Below are 17,964 nucleotides of genomic sequence, written 5' to 3' on the forward strand. Positions count from 1 at the left end.
AATTAACGGACGGTAAATTAATTATTTACATGTCGGTCAAATGAGATCGAAAAATTTGAACGCGTTAAAGCTATAGTTATCGAAATTGCAATATATATTTTGACTGATTGTAAATATTTGACAAGTCTCTCTGCATGAATTTTTATTTTTGATTTATTTATTATTTTATTTCAGATAACTTTATTTATATACGACAATTTCTATATTAGCTTTGCATTATACGAAAAGTTTTGATGCAAATATGAGTTTATAGCCTAGCTGGACACTTGAGCACTGAGACTATTTGCAGGCCAATAATAGACTTAAAAATTACCATGTGGTATACATATTACAATAGTTAATTTTTATTTAAACCCCTATTTCCGTTTTTTTTCCTCTAAATTCTAGGAGAGCGGTCGCTCTCTTAGATAAGACTTGATACTCCCTCTAATGCTAAAGGAGGGTTCTTTGATTGGCTGTAACTTTTTTCGTATTGTGTTTGCCGCTTTGATATTTTGCCAGTGAACTAAAATTTGGGCCCTACTTTTGTGGTTAAAATTTCAAAGAGATCCAACTAATAGTTAATTCTATAATGAAAAAAGTTGTTAAGGGTGGTTTTAGAATCCATAAAATTATTAAGACATTTGGTGAAAGATACTATATTGTTCCATAGAGATAACATGGGATTTTTTTGAAAAATGACCTTAATTGCGATCGTGTATAAAGAAAACTATTCATTCGTTACGTTTGGGAACCATCTTAAATGAAAGATAACAGTCCATAGATGTGCCTTTTCTTAGGTTCATTAAGATCAATTAAGTTTAAGTATTGATTTTTATCATTATTAACACATACTTTGACTTACGTTGTTTTGGGTATTGGAATTACGGCGTTTTACCTCTGTTAGAGACAAGCATTTTAGCAATAATTTTTTATGTTGGACTTACGGCGTTTTTGTTGTGATTCGCGCCGTTTGAGGGATATTAAGCAAGAAAAACAAGGCGTTTGAGCTCTTGTAGGTGCTTTGCCCGGGTTCTTGTGGGTTCTTGTGGGTACTTGTGGGTTCTTGTGGGTGATTGTAGGTACTTGTGTGTTCTTGTGGGTACTTTTGGGTGCTTGTAGGTACTTGTGGGTGCTTGTAGGTGCTTGTGGGTGCTTGTAGGTACTTGTGTGTTCTTGTAGGTACTTGTGTGTTCTTGTGGGTACTTGTAGGTACTTGTGGGTACTTGTAGGTACTTGTGAGTACTTGTAGGTACTTGTGGGTACTTGTAGGTACTTGTGGGTACTTTTAGGTACTTGTAGGTACTTGTGGGTACTTGTGGGTACTTTTAGGTACTTGTGGGTACTTGTACGTGCTTGTAGGTGCTTGTGGGTACTTGTAGGTGCTTGTAGGTGCTTGTGGGTACTTATGGGTGCTTGTGGGTATTTATGGGTGCTTGTGGGTACTTATGGGTGCTTGTGGGTACTTGTGGGTGCTTGTGGGTACTTGTGGGTGCTTGTAGGTACTTATGGGTACTTGTAGGTACTTGTGGGTACTTGTGGGTACTTGTGGGTACTTGTGGGTGCTTGTGGGTGCTTGTGGGTGCTTGTGGGTACTTGTGGGTGCTTGTGGGTACTTGTGGGTACTTGTAGGTACTTGTGGGTACTTGTAGGTACTTGTGGGTTCTTGTAGGTACTTGTAGGTACTTGTGGGTACTTGTAGGTACTTGTGGGTACTTGTGGGTACTTGTGGGTACTTGTGGGTACTTGTAGGTACTTGTGGGTACTTGTAGGTACTTGTGAGTACTTGTGGGTACTTGTAGGTACGTGTTGGTACTTGTAGGTACTTGTAGGTACTTGTGGGTACTTGTAGGTACTTGTGGGTGCTTGTGGGTGCTTGTAGGTACTTGTGGGTGCTTGTGGGTACTTGTGGGTACTTGTAGGTACTTGTGGGTTCTTGTAGGTACTTGTGAGTACTTGTGGGTACTTGTAGGTACTTGTGGGTACTTGTGAGTACTTGTGGGTACTTGTGGGTACTTGTAGGTACTTGTGGGTACTTGTAGGTACTTGTGGGTACTTGTGGGCGCTTGTAGGTACTTGTGGGCGCTTATAGGTACTTGTGGGCGCTTGTAGGTACTTGTGGGCGCTTGTAGGTACTTGTGGGTGCTTGTAGGTACTTGTGGGTGCTTGTGGGTACTTGTAGGAGCTTTTAGGTACTTGTAGGACCTTGTAGGTACTTGTAGGAGCTTGTAGGTACTTGTAGGAGCTTTTAGGTACTTGTAGGAGCTTTTAGGTACTTGTAGGAGCTTGTAGGTACTTGTGGGTGCTTGTGGGTACTTGTGGGTGCTTGTAGGTACTTGTGGGTGCTTGTAGGTACTTGTGGGAGCTTTTAGGTACTTGTAGGAGCTTGTAGGTACTTGTGGGTGCTTGAATGTACTTGTGGGTACTTGCCCTGGGTACTTAAGGGTGCTTGAAGGTACTTGTGGGCACTTGCCCCGGGTACTTGTGGGTACTTGCCACGGATGCCTCTGGGTACTTGCCACGGATGCCTCTGGGTGCTTGCCCCGGGTGCTCCTGGATGCTTACCCCGGGTGCTTGTAGGTACTTGTGGGTGCTTGTAGGTACTTGTGGGTACTTGCCACGGATGCCTCTGGGTGCTTGCAGGTACTTTCCCCGGGTGCTCCTGGGTGCTTACCCCGGGTGCTTGCAGGTACCTGCCCCGGGTACTTGTGAGTACTTGTGGGTACTTGTAGGTACTTGTGAGTACTTGTGGGTACTTGTAGGTACTTGTGTGTACTTGTAGGTACTTGTGGGTACTTGTTGGTACTTGTGGGTACTTGTAGGTTCTTGTGGGTGCTTGTGGGTGCTTGTAGGTACTTGTGGGTGCTTGTGGGTACTTGTGGGTACTTGTGATTTCTTGTAGGTACTTGTGATTTCTTGTAGGTACTTGTGGGTTCTTGTAGGTACTTGTGGGTTCTTATAGGTACTTGTAGGTACATGTAGGTACATGTAGGTACTTGTGGGTACTTGTGGGTACTTTTAGGTACTTGTGGGTACTTGTACGTGCTTGTAGGTGCTTGTGGGTACTTGTAGGTGCTTGTAGGTGCTTGTGGGTACTTATGGGTGCTTGTGGGTATTTATGGGTGCTTGTGGGTACTTATGGGTGCTTGTGGGTACTTGTGGGTGCTTGTGGGTACTTGTGGGTGCTTGTAGGTACTTATGGGTACTTGTAGGTACTTGTGGGTACTTGTGGGTACTTGTGGGTGCTTGTAGGTGCTTGTGGGTGCTTGTGGGTACTTGTGGGTGCTTGTGGGTACTTGTGGGTACTTGTAGGTACTTGTGGGTTCTTGTAGGTAATTGTAGGTACTTGTGGGTACTTGTAGGTACTTGTGGGTACTTGTAGGTACTTGTGGGTACTTGTAGGTACTTGTGAGTACTTGTGGGTACTTGTAGGTACGTGTTGGTACTTGTAGGTACTTGTAGGTACTTGTTGGTACTTGTGGGTACTTGTAGGTACTTGTGGGTGCTTGTGGGTACTTGTGGGTTCTTGTAGGTACTTGTGGGTTCTTGTAGGTACTTGTGAGTACTTGTGGGTACTTGTAGGTACTTGTGGGTACTTGTGGGTACTTGTAGGTACTTGTGGGTACTTGTAGGTACTTGTGGGTACTTGTGGGCGCTTGTAGGTACTTGTGGGCGCTTGTAGGTACTTGTGGGCGCTTATAGGTACTTGTGGGCGCTTATAGGTACTTGTGGGTGCTTGTAGGTACTTGTGGGTGCTTGTAGGTACTTGTGGGTGCTTGTGGGTACTTGTAGGAGCTTTTAGGTACTTGTAGGAGCTTGTAGGTACTTGTAGGAGCTTTTAGGTACTTGTAGGAGCTTGTAGGTACTTGTGGGTGCTTGTGGGTACTTGTGGGTGCTTGTAGGTACTTGTGGGTGCTTGTAGGTACTTGTGGGAGCTTTTAGGTACTTGTAGGAGCTTGTAGGTACTTGTAGGAGCTTGTAGGTACTTGTGGGTGCTTGTGGGTACTTGTGGGTGCTTGAATGTACTTGTGGGTACTTGCCCTGGGTACTTAAGGGTGCTTGAAGGTACTTGTGGGCACTTGCCCCGGGTACTTGTGGGTACTTGCCACGGATGCCTCTGGGTACTTGCCACGGATGCCTCTGGGTGCTTGCCCCGGGTGCTCCTGGATGCTTACCCCGGGTGCTTGTAGGTACTTGTGGGTGCTTGTAGGTACTTGTGGGTACTTGCCACGGATGCCTCTGGGTGCTTGCAGGTACTTTCCCCGGGTGCTCCTGGGTGCTTACCCCGGGTGCTTGCAGGTACCTGCCCCGGGTACTTGTGAGTACTTGTGGGTACTTGTAGGTACTTGTGTGTACTTGTAGGTACTTGTGGGTACTTGTTGGTACTTGTGGGTACTTGTAGGTTCTTGTGGGTGCTTGTGGGTGCTTGTAGGTACTTGTGGGTGCTTGTGGGTACTTGTGGGTACTTGTGATTTCTTGTAGGTACTTGTGATTTCTTGTAGGTACTTGTGATTTCTTGTAGGTACTTGTGGGTTCTTGTAGGTACTTGTGGGTTCTTGTAGGTACTTGTGGGTTCTTATAGGTACTTGTAGGTACATGTAGGTACATGTAGGTACTTGTGAGTACTTGTGGGTACTTGTAGGTACTTGTGAGTACTTGTAGGTACTTGTGGGTACTTGTGGGTACTTGTAGGTACTTGTGGGTACTTGTGGGTACTTGTAGGTACTTGTGGGTACTTGTAGGTACTTGTGGGTACTTGTGGGCGCTTGTAGGTACTTGTGGGCGCTTATAGGTACTTGTGGGCGCTTGTAGGTACTTGTGGGTGCTTGTAGGTACTTGTAGGAGCTTTTAGGTACTTGTAGGTACTTGTAGGAGCTTTTAGGTACTTGTAGGAGCTTTTAGGTACTTGTAGGAGCTTTTAGGTACTTGTAGGAGCTTGTAGGTACTTGTGGGTGCTTGTGGGTACTTGTGGGTGCTTGTGGGTACTTGTGGGTGCTTGAATGTACTTGTGGGTGCTTGTGGGTACTTGTGGGTGCTTGAATGTACTTGTGGGTACTTGCCCCGGGTACTTAAGGGTGCTTGAAGGTACTTGTGGGCACTTGCCTCTGGGTACTTGCCACGGATGCCTCTGGGTGCTTGCCCCGGGTGCTCCTGGGTGCTTACCCCGGGTGCTTGTAGGTACTTGTGGGTGCTTGTAGGTACTTGTGGGTGCTTGTAGGTACTTGTGGGTACTTGCCACGGATGCCTCTGGGTGCTTGCAGGTACTTTCCCCGGGTGCTCCTGGGTGCTTACCCCGGGTGCTTTTAGGTACTTGCCCCGGGTGCTTGTAGGTACTTTGCCTCCTCCATTGGATTAACATTACACTAAATTTTGGAAGCTCGTAACTCTGGTTATATTAGAGATACGGGGATATCCTTTGAATATGTAATAGTCCTATTTGCCAATTCCCTTTTTCGTTAACATTTGCTCCATAGGATACTCCATATATGGGAAAAACCTGGAAAACTCAGGGAAGTATATGCGGAAAAGCTTGGAAATTTCAGGGAAATTTGTTTTCCAAAAGTTTTATGTAGCTTGTTATGGAACATATGTTATAAACTCATGGTTTTAGTTATATAAAGTTTTATAAAAGAAGCGATATCTAGTTTACTAGGGAGAAGGTATAAGATGCCTAAGTATTCGTGCGCCAAAGTCCCAGTCCCACTTTCAAAATGCAAGGGGGGCGTAAAAGGAGGCCGGGCTATTTCGCCTCTCCTCAGTCGGAAAATACGTAGTTTTCGTCATTCGCGTCGCGTTTACGTGAGTTTTCTGGTCCGTGACCAAATTAGCATTTTTTAAACTGGACATTAGGCCAGCGACTTTTCTGACTTGGAATAAATAACTGGTCCGTGACCATTGACCAGAGCACGTCGTCTGCTAAACAAAAGAAATGGATAAATAAAATATTAGAATTATAATGTGTGGAGTCTGATTACCCTTGAACTTACTTAGTAGTCTCGTGGACCACTGACCCCCCCCTCCGATTTAATTTTTGAACTGGACCAGGCAATTTTTAAACAGGCCATTTGCCCTGTGCCACCGCCTTATTTCCCACGCTGGCGCGAGTTGCTTTGCGTTTTCGAGTGCGTGATGGAGTTGGCTACGCCTGGAGTCCCAACCTTGAAGGAGAGAGGAATGGAGTAGAAACCCCCATACCTATAGCGTTGCCTGTGTACGCCCACCTACGGCAACATAGTCCTCTCAGCGCTCTCAGCGGTTAGGTAAGGTCGTACTGGACGAAATTGTAAAGGGCGCTCCCTCTATCTTCAAAATAGAGTTCTCATACAAATAAAATGGTGCTCCGTGGCAGCACTTAGCAATGCCTACCGAAGGGTAGGGGCGTGCGAGAGGTCGCCCATCATCATTTCCAATGCATCTCAACTCCCTTATCCCTGTCCCAACCCCCGCGACTTCCAACCACTAGCATAGCCCACTCGATCACGCTCTCTTTTCCCCGGCTACATATTTTGAAGATGGAACTTTTTAGGCGTATTAACAATCTTGGATCATCTCTGTGAACTTTTGGGGTAGCCCTGACTATATTTTGTTTAAGGTTTTAAGCTTAATATTAAACAGACGTTAGTTTATGCTGCAAAAAAGTTTGAAATTGACAATCTCGGATCGTCTTTATGAAGTTTTAAGGATATCCGAATTTCATATTGGGCTTATGACAATTTTGAGCTAAATGTTAAACGGACATAAATCAGCATTTTTAAAAATTTTGTAAAATTGTCAATTTGGTCCTATTTCTGGAATTTTTAGGGGGGCGCCTCGCGTTTCAATAAATGATTGGTAAAAATTGTATTATGTTAATTTCAATAAGAATACAAACTTTTATTGATTTACGTTTTTTTTTTGAAGTATCATTATAAATAAATGTCTGATTGAGCTAAAGTTATGGTCCCCCTTATATATGTTTCTGCTTAGTGCAGATTTTGAAAATGTAAAATAGTTTCTTAACATTCTTAATTAAAATGAAGACTGAAGGAGCAGATATTAATCAAAAATGTCTTGATTAGAATCAAGACCTAAAAAGTATCGATAAGACTGAGGGTATCACTTGTCTGAAGGATCAGATATTAATTTTTCTTTTTAATTGAAACTTAAATGCATGCTTAAGAAAAAACAACGTTCCATTACCGTTTTCCGTTGAAATAAATTATTTTACTGGTAATCAATTTCAAAAATTTACTTATCTCGGCTTTTCGACCACAATTCCATTCCCCGAAAACATTTTATCATTACATTAATTACTTTTGGGAGATAACGTGTCAAAAAAACCTATAAAACAATAAAAAGCTGTAATAGCGGTCTGTTTAGCCATGACAACAACCTTTTAAAAGTTACAAGGACTATATAACCCTTTCGAGACTAACAGGACCTGAGAAAACTATAGCTTAACCTGCTACTAGTACGACCAGGGAGAATTGATGTAAACTGGAGTTGAAATTTCATCATGTGCGACCTGCGGCCCAGAAACTCTCCCATAGTCCCAGTGTGTGTAGAACATAATTTTTTCGCTGTTATCTTCCAAAATAGATCTTTCTAGGTAGTGCCGCCTCCTCACTTGAATTTTTCATGATATATTAAGGTTTGAACGAACAAAATTCTAGATTACTATTTTCACTACCATGTCCCTCTGCTACCTTGAAGCAAACTTTCCTCTCTTTTTGCTGCTCATTACCGGTGCCATTCTCTTGACTTTCTGTTCGTTATAACTACTATGATGAGTTTATTTATTTCAAACCAAAATATAAAAAAATGGATTCTTTTTCCTTTTGTGCTACTTAGAATTTACAAATGTATATAACGTTGTGCCGTGCCATATCAAATACTCTCTAACCATTGTTAGAAACTAGAGAGAGAAATTGGTCAGTAACACTGATCATGCCCTGAACTATGAGAAAGAACAATACGACGGTTCACTAAAGTACACCCGATATTACATCATTTTGCAAAACCGCGACTAAAAATGTTACTGTCCCTATTGAATTTGGCGCCATTGGTTTTAGAATAATTAAAATGTTCCACTGCGAAGAGTGCCGGTCACGAATGGGGATGTAACGTCTTTAGGAACCTTTTAAAACGCAAATTCATACACGTACTCTCCCAAAAGTAATTAATGTAATGATAAAATGTTTTCGGGGAATGGAATTGTGGTCGAAAAGCCGAGATAAGTAAATTTTTGAAATTGATTACCAGTAAAATAATTTATTTCAACGGAAAACGGTAATGGAACGTTGTTTTTTCTTAAGCATGCATTTAAGTTTCAATTAAAAAGAAAAATTAATATCTGATCCTTCAGACAAGTGATACCCTCAGTCTTATCGATACTTTTTAGGTCTTGATTCTAATCAAGACATTTTTGATTAATTCAAAAGTTGATCTGATTGATATCTCGCGACATAGCAATTCCGCAATATTGCATTTAGCTAACTTCAAATACGAATTGATAGCTAGAAATTTAATAATTAGTGCTAAGTCACTTTGACGCGGTGACAAATGCGATCTTAAGTTTGAGTGTCAAAAGTGATGAAAGTCTGTGGTTTAGATGAAAGAAACATTTGCATCATTATTCTAGAATAATATCATGTATTCGCTTGTAAAATCTTAAAAAAATATCGATGACCTAATTTTTATTTTTAATGTTCAACGTTTTGTTTTCTTTGTGTGCTAGAGCATTTTCGTTTTTCCTTATTTTTAATTTCGCGGTTTGTATACCTTTTTACCGCCATACCAGAAATTTAAAATAATTTATTATTTGTACGTAACTGAATATCTTTAATTTTTATTTCAGAGGCAGTATCTGACGCTGATTGGCTAAGAGAAACTGGATTTGAATTTTTAATAAAAGGTTAGTGTTATTTTTCTATCTGCGTATAGATGGCGTGATGTAGATAATTCTAGCGGGAAGATTCGTTTCTTTTCAAAGTGGCCCTAAATTGAATTTCTAAATTCTTGTAGCTTTTGACGACGCTGAAGGAGAGGATGATGCGCCATTGAAAGAGGTCATTTCCACACTGACCTTAGCACAGGCTGAAGCTGTTTTAAAAAGGGTGGATCATGTCAGAGCAGCGACTATTCAAAAAAGGAAAATTGGGAAAAGATTACCCGATGTTAGAGATGTTTTTCCGTCTATTAAAGAGGTACCTATCATACTAGATAATTATGCCATGGTGGAAAATGGTTAAAATTAGACTTCATAGTGCGATGAAATTTAAATGCCTGAACTGAAACCGGTTATAAGATGTAAATCAAACTCAACAGCTGAAGTTTTAAACAATAGAAACTGCTTCTACATGCTCAAACAGTTTTTCTACACAAAATGGCACAGAATTTGCTGATTGACTTATTAGATTGTAATAACTCGTATTTTAATTTAAAAAACAAAATGAGATACATTTGAAAAAAATTCAAGACATGAATAGAAAATTCAGTGGTTTTATCATGTATTTTCAAAATCCACACCGATTTTCTAAGGACATTTCCTCACAATGGCAATATCTGTGAGATATTGCAGTCAGGAATTATCGGAGAGTTGTAAATTGTCTTTTAAATTGAAATTAAAATATAAGCCTAATTAACCAGTAAATAATTAAATTAATAAATAAAATTACGTCAGTTGACTAAATATTTCTCAAATACAAATTGACTACTAGTATCATAGAAAAGTGGAGGTTAGGGTTCCGTCTTGAATCATTACTTGCAATTTTAGGCAATACATTTTTACATGCACTTCCTTACCTTACCGTGGGATTGAAAAAAAAAAAAACTATGGTTAGTTCGTGAAAATCCAAGGAATTTTGTGCCATTGAATTACTTACCGTTATAAGGGATCAAAAGTTGACTGTAGTTACCCTATTCAAATACAAATTACATTGATCAATTAGAATTGCATTGATTATTCTTGGTTGTATTTGGCACTAATATCAATTTCTCCACTTTTACAGGACGAGTACAAAGGTGACGGACCACTATCAGCTCCTTTAATCCCTGGTAATTCTCTCTCGAAATCGACTCAAAGTTTGATCGAAGATGACTTCGATCCTCTCGATGTCCACTCTTCATATTCATCATCTAAATTGTCGAGTGATGGGCAGAAAAACTATGACCTCGCTAATGTCGAAAAGAAAAACAGAATTGAACAACATAGACAGTCCTCCGTCGACGAGGTTCGTACCGTTTTCAAGGCTCAGAATTTCGAAAGCAAAAACAAGAAGAATTGGATGGACAAAAATCCTTTCCTTCGAGGCAATCATAAACAAGGATACAAGCTCGGACATACTCCAGAAGGACCCATTTCCGCTACAGGTATACTCATTTTAATATTAATATACAACTCAAAAGTTCATAAGATATGTTCCATAAGTATTACACTTCCTACACTTCGTAATGCTAGAGACTTACTGAGAGCTAGTTCGAAAACGACAAGCGAGAATTGACTACACTCGGTTTCGCATTCAGTCAATCTTCCTATTTAGTCTGTACTAAGCCTTTGACAGTGCCTCACCAGGCGTCGCTTTACGAGAATCTATGATCTACGTCACAAGCTCTCAGTAACCAGTGACAAACTTACGGAGCATATCATATGAACTCATGATAATTGCGAATAAACGTTAATTGAAGTATTTTCTGTTTAATAGGAGTTCAAGTCTTGAGCTACAATATACGAAGTTCGATGAAACATTTAAGACCCAATTCAGCCATTCGACGAAAATCAATCATGAATTTGTTTTACTCTACCGAAGAAATACCGGACGAGGATTATCTCTCAGACAAAAATGATGATGTAAGTATCGAAAAAGGTAGTAAAACGAATACTTACAACTAATGGGGATCATTGTGCCCGTATCTCTAAACTTATTTTCTATGCGGGTTTTGTGGGCCGGGCTTGTGTACAATTTCGTCACTCCTCCTAACTGTGTCGTCTTTCTATGAAATAATTTTTTGTAGCAATGCGAGGTCAAGCGCGCGCGCAAGGTGCAAGTCGCAGTTAGATAGATTATTCGCGATTTAAAGTTCGTCATGCATAATGATTAGTCTAGCTTTTTCCACAAAATGCGCCTATAGAGACTCTGAGAAAATGCCTGCACAATGATTTCTATTAACTATTGTTATTCCTGCTAGTACCTGTGTGCTTTATAAAAGCAATTTAATACATGGAAACCGTATATTATCATATACAAAATAATGAAGTCAAATTATATGGGAGATATATCCCTAACGCCTTTAGTGAAATCTCTAGTTTTTTGTTTAAATTTTGTGAAGACTTCAAACAGAATTATTTTATTGCAGTAGAATGCTAAAATACGCTCAAAAACGTTTACAAAACTGAGAAAAACCTTTCTTTAATTCGTACCAAGTTTTAGAGAACCCAATGGAAGTCGACCCTTTTTACTCAGTACTTTCGTAATTTTTAGTGGTCTCATTGGTCAAAGTGTCAGTAAACCATGGAAGGGAAAACAAATGCTTAACCTCGTCCTGTAGTGCATTTCCCAACGCCTAAACATTTCTTTATCAATCTTTTTTCCCATCGTCCTTTGCTTTTGTTTATTGAAACTTTGGCCAATGTCATCATTGGAGAATTGGCAAAATTTTGAGTAAAAATTACAATCTAATTTATGCCTAATATCGGAAACTATTGAACGCAAGTATTTTGGGAGTTTTAATAATAGAGATGGGCCGATACCAGTTTTAACCGATACCGATATCATTCGATACTTGGCAAACCGATACGTACCGATACCGATATTTTACCCGATCCTTCGAATAAACCGATATTAAACCGATACCGATATATTAACCGATATCAATAAGAAAATAGATGCTATAATATAGGTTGTAGAGATGGGCCGATACTGATCCCATATCGGTATCGGTACCGATATTTGACTTTAAACGATATATCGGTATTGTTTGACAATGAACCGATATTTTTCCTTAAAAAAATATCGGTTCATTTTTAACCGATACCGATATATCGGTTAAAGTCAAATATCGGTACCGATACCGATATGGGATCGGTATCGGCCCATCTCTATTTAATAATGTTTTGAGCGTAATTATTCTAAAGCTAATAAAATGACATTGTTTTTAAACCCTGATGCCCCTTTATCAAACAACTTCTGAATATTGCACTGCCCAAGATCCCAGACCAAATAATGTATGTTTCTCTGAGCTCATACGTTTGCAGCAGTTTGTCAATATGGCGGTGATTTGAGGGAACCGGGAACAGTATGACAATCTGAGATAAAAAACAGTATTTTCAATTAGATCATTCCAGTTGTATATAAAAGTTTGAATAGACTTGTTATAAAAACAGGATTAGGCTGACCAAAGTGGTCAGGCAACATCCGTTGAAATAGGGATATCAATTTTACCTTAAAAATAGCGCTTTTGACCAACAACGAAATTTCAGTTTAATATTTAACGTTCTTCGATAAGCAAAAGACGTTTTAATAATTTCCCACAAATTAGTTGAAAAATAGTTTTAAATTACGAAAAGTAAAAAACAATAAACTGTTAATCTTACTGTTTTGGCTAATAGTCTTCATAGCTTCCAACAACAGTTTCACCTTCAATTATAACCGAGTTTGATGATAGGAAGCCACCATGGAATATTAATAAGTTTTAGAATGTTTTGAAACAGTTGACTATTCTGAAATAGGGTCAGTTGCACCAGAAGCACATTATTGTTATCTATGTGCTTCTAGTTTCACGAAATTTAAATTTTCAATCTAAAATCTGTATTACCCGCTACTAAATTAACTTGGGTTAAGAAGAGAACTTCCTTAAATTGATTAGTTCAGACAATCTCACATTTTAGAGAAAATAAGCTTTTTTCCTAGTGACCCTTGTGAGAAAAATAACCCTCTTTCTCTAAGGTTACCTGTAAGACTAAAATGAAATGAAGGCCCAAGTTGTTGAAACCAACTGGATCGTTATGTTTTTGAAAGGTTATTTTTTTTTTTCAAAAAATTACCCGTGCATATTTTGTGCACCTTTCCTCATTGCAAGCGTCAAAATATTAGCCATAAGCAAAACAATTTATAAATCTTATTTAAAGATGAAATTTTATTTTTTTTTTTAATAAACAGGATTTTGGATTTAAAGTTCTGGACGGCGTTGAAATCCAGGAAAACTCGCTACCGGTGAGTACCTTTTTAAATTTAATTGGAATTTCAATATAGCTAATTATTCGAGTAATTAGCCTTGATATTTACTGGGATTTAAATAGAGACTCGGGATAATTGATCTCTCAATTAACCATGGTTTCGTTAATATCCAAGAGTTATTATTATAAAGATTTTTTACTAACCTATAATTTCAAAATATGACCTTTTCAAGTAATTTATAATCTATGGGGAAAAGTTATTTTATATTAACAGCAGAAGGAATACATACAGTTAATTGGAATCATTGTGTGACTATTTTCTCAACGTATCTAGGCGGAATTTAAAATCGCGAATACTCTGCATCGCTACACGTTGAACCGTGCGCTCGCCTGACCTCGCATTGTAGTGAAATGCAATTAGGAAGACGTCAGATTTGTGAGGTGTGATGGATAGTAATCAAGCCCAGCCCAAAAAACCCGCTTAGAAACTAACATGGGATAAATGGGAACACGATTATTCCCATTAGCTGTATGCATTCCTAACCTCGGTTATTAACCCACAGAATATTTCTCGATGAAAGACTAATACCTGTAACGTTACTTAGTTTTTTGGCTAAAATTAATGAATTTAAGAGAATAATTAAACTGCTCATGTATTTATGGTAAAATGGCTAAAGGAACTTAACAACTTTATTCTTTACAAAATGAAGTTAATTTAGAAGTTTTGCAACAGATATTTCGTTCGAGCTCTATTTATATCGTTGATGTTATTTATTTTAAAAGCTACATGAATACACAATGCACGCAAATAGCTTAATTTTAATAAATAACAAAATCTAGTATGGGCGAAACACTCTTCTACAAAATCCTAACGTTTCTTTAGATTAGCATGACCCGATTTTTCCGGGCACTGTGTTAAGTCCCCATTTATTTCCTTGTTAAAACAAGATCTCCGCGTCCACCTTTCTCAATATATCCTATAGCTGACCTTCTACGCCTCCATTTTTAAGTCAAAAGATGCCTCTTAATAATAAACAACTTCCTTTTGGTCGCCAACTTCCGTGTAGCCATCCACAACTTACACCTCCTGAAATAACAAAACCAGATTCACCTTTTTTCCTTAAATTGTTTTTGTTAGACTACGATCACCCCATTGTATATCACTTTAAAAAATCGAAGATATTTTTAGTCTTAATCAGAGCTCCGTTGACTGAAGTAAAATACTGCCATGATATACTTAGGTGCATTTTTCAATTAAATTTGTAACCTTGTGATGCTCTTTTTATTCACTTCCTTGTTTAATATGAAGATGGTTCATCTTTAGTGTAGAGTAACAATGAACAGATATTATGGTTTTACTTTTAGTAATCAACTCCCAACGCTAGACTTTAAGGGAACTGTTACAATTTCCGCATATTTTTGACGAAGATGAAGATTTGACAAAAGTGTACATTAATTGGGGTCGAAAACCGTTGCTAATTTTAGATTAATTTGCCTGAAGTTTTTCCGCACTTTAGGTTTCAATCTATTAATGAAGTTTAAGTGAAATTACTGTGAATGTGGTCGTTAATATTTGCCTAGTCTTTTAATTGTTCCGAATTTTTCTAATGGAATTGTTGTTATGTTTTTTTTTTTTGGAAAACCCATGACAGAAGTTCCTTTTTTTTATTCGAAACAGCGTATCAAATGTTAAATAATTCAATTAATTTGGAGTGCCTACGATATTAAAGAAGGTATGGGCAATTAATTTACTAGAGTCTGCGGTATGTGTTTAGTAATTAATCTAAGACTATGACAACCCTTCACGTTGCAATAAAGTGCACTAGAGCGTTTCTCGAGAAGCCACCCTCTTTGGTTATTTACATCGCGCCAAGAGGCAACGCCAGACTACTCGCACTGCCTCTAGCGGTGCTTCTTGGCACGAGGGAAGGTGGGCTTCTCTTCTGGAATTAATGGAATAGTCTATAAAGTGATGGTTTATGAAAAAATCATAGACAACCGAAAAATGTTTCACAGAGAACATTCCAGCAATTGTTCTATGGGTAACAATTTGAGGTTTAATATATGGGACAAGGGCTAAAAACCTGGCTGCTATGAACCCTGCTTTCTGAGAGAGTATTATCATAAGTTTATAAGATATGTTCCATAAGTATGACACTACCTATACTAAGTAATGCTGTAGACTTAACAGAGAGGAAGTTCGAGATAGATGTGAGAATTGACTACACTAGTTTTTGCAGTTCATCTTCCTATTCGACAGCGCCTCGCCAAGCTTCTCTTTACGAGAATCTATGACGTAGCACTACGTCACTTCACAGGGGCGGACTGGCAAGCTGCACAGCCATCTGCCACCGTTTTAAAAAGGGCCCCCCAAGCCGATCCCTAAAATGAGAGGAGAGTATGTCGATAATGTCGTTATAATGCACAGGGCCGTCGAGAGAGGGGGGCAGTTCGGTCCTTTTTCCCGGGCCCGTACCTCTCGGGGGCCCGGCCGGGCCTCGACCTTGGTTAATTCTAGTGGATAATGGTTGTAAAAATATAAATATAAAACTTAAAAATAAATTTATCTTCAACTAGAGCTTAAACAGTAAAATTCAAAAAGTGATGAAGAGTAGTAGTTTTTAAACTTTAACCTTCTCTTAATGTGCTCTCAGTCCCTTGTTTTCCCCTTTTCTCACTAAGCATGAAAGTAAAATATAAACGGAGGTTTAAGTTTTGTTTCTCTCGCGATAGGCCACGGAAAAGTTTCTGTATCTTCTGGTCCGTCGAGAGAGGGGAGCAATTTGGTCCATTTTCCCGGGGCCCGTACCTCTCGGGGGGTGTAACTTGTATCAGCAGTTCTCGAATTAGCAACCGCGATTCCAAAAAACAGCGGCGTTAATCAAAACTGCTCTTCAAGAAAAAGCAGCTGCTGTTTTAGAAATAGCGGCTGCTATTTTGGGAAATCGCAGTGTTTGTCTTTAGTTTTGAGCATTTCTTTACAATACAGTTATGTTCGTTGGTTTTTATGTTAGTTTATTCTGTGATCATTTAATCAGTAATGTGACCTAATTTTTTAAAAAAGGCATATTATTATTTGGGAAGTCAATGAAGATAAACACAATATTTTGGAAAAGGCGTAACTATGGTAATGTGACATATTTTTTTGGAAAAGGCATATTTTTATTTGGGAAGTCAATGAAGAAAAACAAAAATATTTTGGAAAGGGCGTAACATTGGTAAAGTGACCTAAGTTTTTGGAAAAGGCATATTATTAATTGGAAAGTCAATGAAGATAAACAACAATATTTTGGAAAAGGCGTAACATTGTTACACTATTTCCAAAATATAACTAACCTAACTCAAACCAAACGAATAAAAACGCCTTAAAATCCCAACCCAACCCAACTGACCTCACCTAATACTATTGAGTTCAAATAATCAACTTTAACCAAACCAAATTATCCGTATCTGACCTAGTTCTATTAGAGTTCATATAACCTAGCCTACACCATAATAAATAACTATAGTTTTTTGCATCCCCGTTTTTCTGCTCTTTTGAGAACTGCTGTAACGGTACGCCGCGTTTACGAGAACAACTGTATCGGTAACTGCTGTAACGGGTAAACTGTCATTTCGGGAAAACTGCTATTTAGGGAACCGCTGTTATGAGGACCGCTATTTAGGGAACCGCTAGTTTGGAATCCGTTCATACGGGAACCGCTCATGTGAGGGCTTCCCCCTCTCGGGGGCCCGGCCGGGCCTCGACCTTGGTTAATTGTAGTGGGTAATGGTTGTGAAAATATGAATATAAATATAAATATAAAACTTATTTATAATATTTATCTTCAACTAGAGCTTAAACAGTAAAAATAAAAAGTGATGAAGAGTAGTAGTTTTATAACTTGAGCCTTCTCTTAATGTGCTCTTAGTCCCTTATTTTCCCCTTTTCTCACTAAGCATGAAAGTAAAATATAAACCGATTTTAAGTTTTGTTTCTCGCGGGATAGGCCAAGGTATAAATGTAGAGTCGAAAACAATAAGACTACAAAACTATCTCTTTCCGCTTTATAAATTATTAAATGAACATTAACTTATGAGACGTCATTTACCAATGTCCGATTTATGGATACATAACTATTTTGAGTTAGTGAAGGACCAATTTTGAAATATGCAAACCCCGAAAAGGAGGGCCCCCATTGACTGGGGCCCCACTGCCAGTGGCAGTTGGGGCCCTATGGCCAGTCCGCCCCTGTCACTTCATGACAAGCTCTCAGTAACCAGTGACAAACTTATGGAAGATATCTTATGACCTTATGATATTATTATTAATTTCTTTACTATAAACAAAGATTTTTACCCTCCATTAAATTCTCCGTTATTGGGTTACGTCTTGTGTAAATAAATTTAAATTCAGTAATTACTATACAAATATTGTTTTTCTCTAGTACACAAACGTGATTTTAATATAGCGGGTGGCCCATTAAATTCACTAAGCCCGGCCTTTCAAAACATCCTACGCTTTTTCTGGATCAAGAGAAGGGCGAGGCGGCCATTTAATTCGGTTCAAAACGCTTTCACTACTCGCGTTACTATTTTTAAATCGCTTTCACTTATCCCCGGTACATTCTAGTTTTATTTCTACTTTTTTAGGATATTTTTTAGTTTAAGATATAATTAGACGCGGGACTTTACGTGAGACGTAAAAAAAATGTACGCACGATAGCAGGAAAAATTAATCCAAAAATTATCTCTTTAATGTCAGTCTATATCATGAGCGATCCTTCTTAAGCATCAGCTGTCCATTTATAAACCCAAAACAGGACCCCTAGGTAAAAATCTAGGCCATAATG

General features: G+C 38.7%; 1 protein-coding gene across 4 annotated transcripts in view; it reads left to right on the top strand.

The window, feature by feature from the left end:
• conu (Rho GTPase-activating protein conundrum) overlaps window positions 1–17,964 on the top strand; it is a 110,408-nt gene that overhangs the window by 30,419 nt on the left and 62,025 nt on the right. For all 4 annotated transcript variants that reach the window (XM_089858732.1, XM_089858731.1, XM_089858729.1 and 1 more), the window contains exons 3-7: window positions 8,816–8,872; window positions 8,983–9,164; window positions 9,969–10,329; window positions 10,662–10,807; window positions 13,116–13,169. In XM_089858732.1, the coding sequence (XP_089714858.1) occupies window positions 8,816–8,872; window positions 8,983–9,164; window positions 9,969–10,329; window positions 10,662–10,807; window positions 13,116–13,169 (800 nt within the window). The remainder of the gene's footprint in view (window positions 1–8,815; window positions 8,873–8,982; window positions 9,165–9,968; window positions 10,330–10,661; window positions 10,808–13,115; window positions 13,170–17,964) is intronic.

The sequence above is a fragment of the Phalangium opilio genome, unplaced genomic scaffold, assembly GCF_054372755.1.
Source record: "Phalangium opilio isolate 3A_F unplaced genomic scaffold, DU_Popi_V2 ptg000329l_1, whole genome shotgun sequence".
In the NCBI taxonomy this organism is placed as follows: domain Eukaryota; kingdom Metazoa; phylum Arthropoda; class Arachnida; order Opiliones; family Phalangiidae; genus Phalangium; species Phalangium opilio.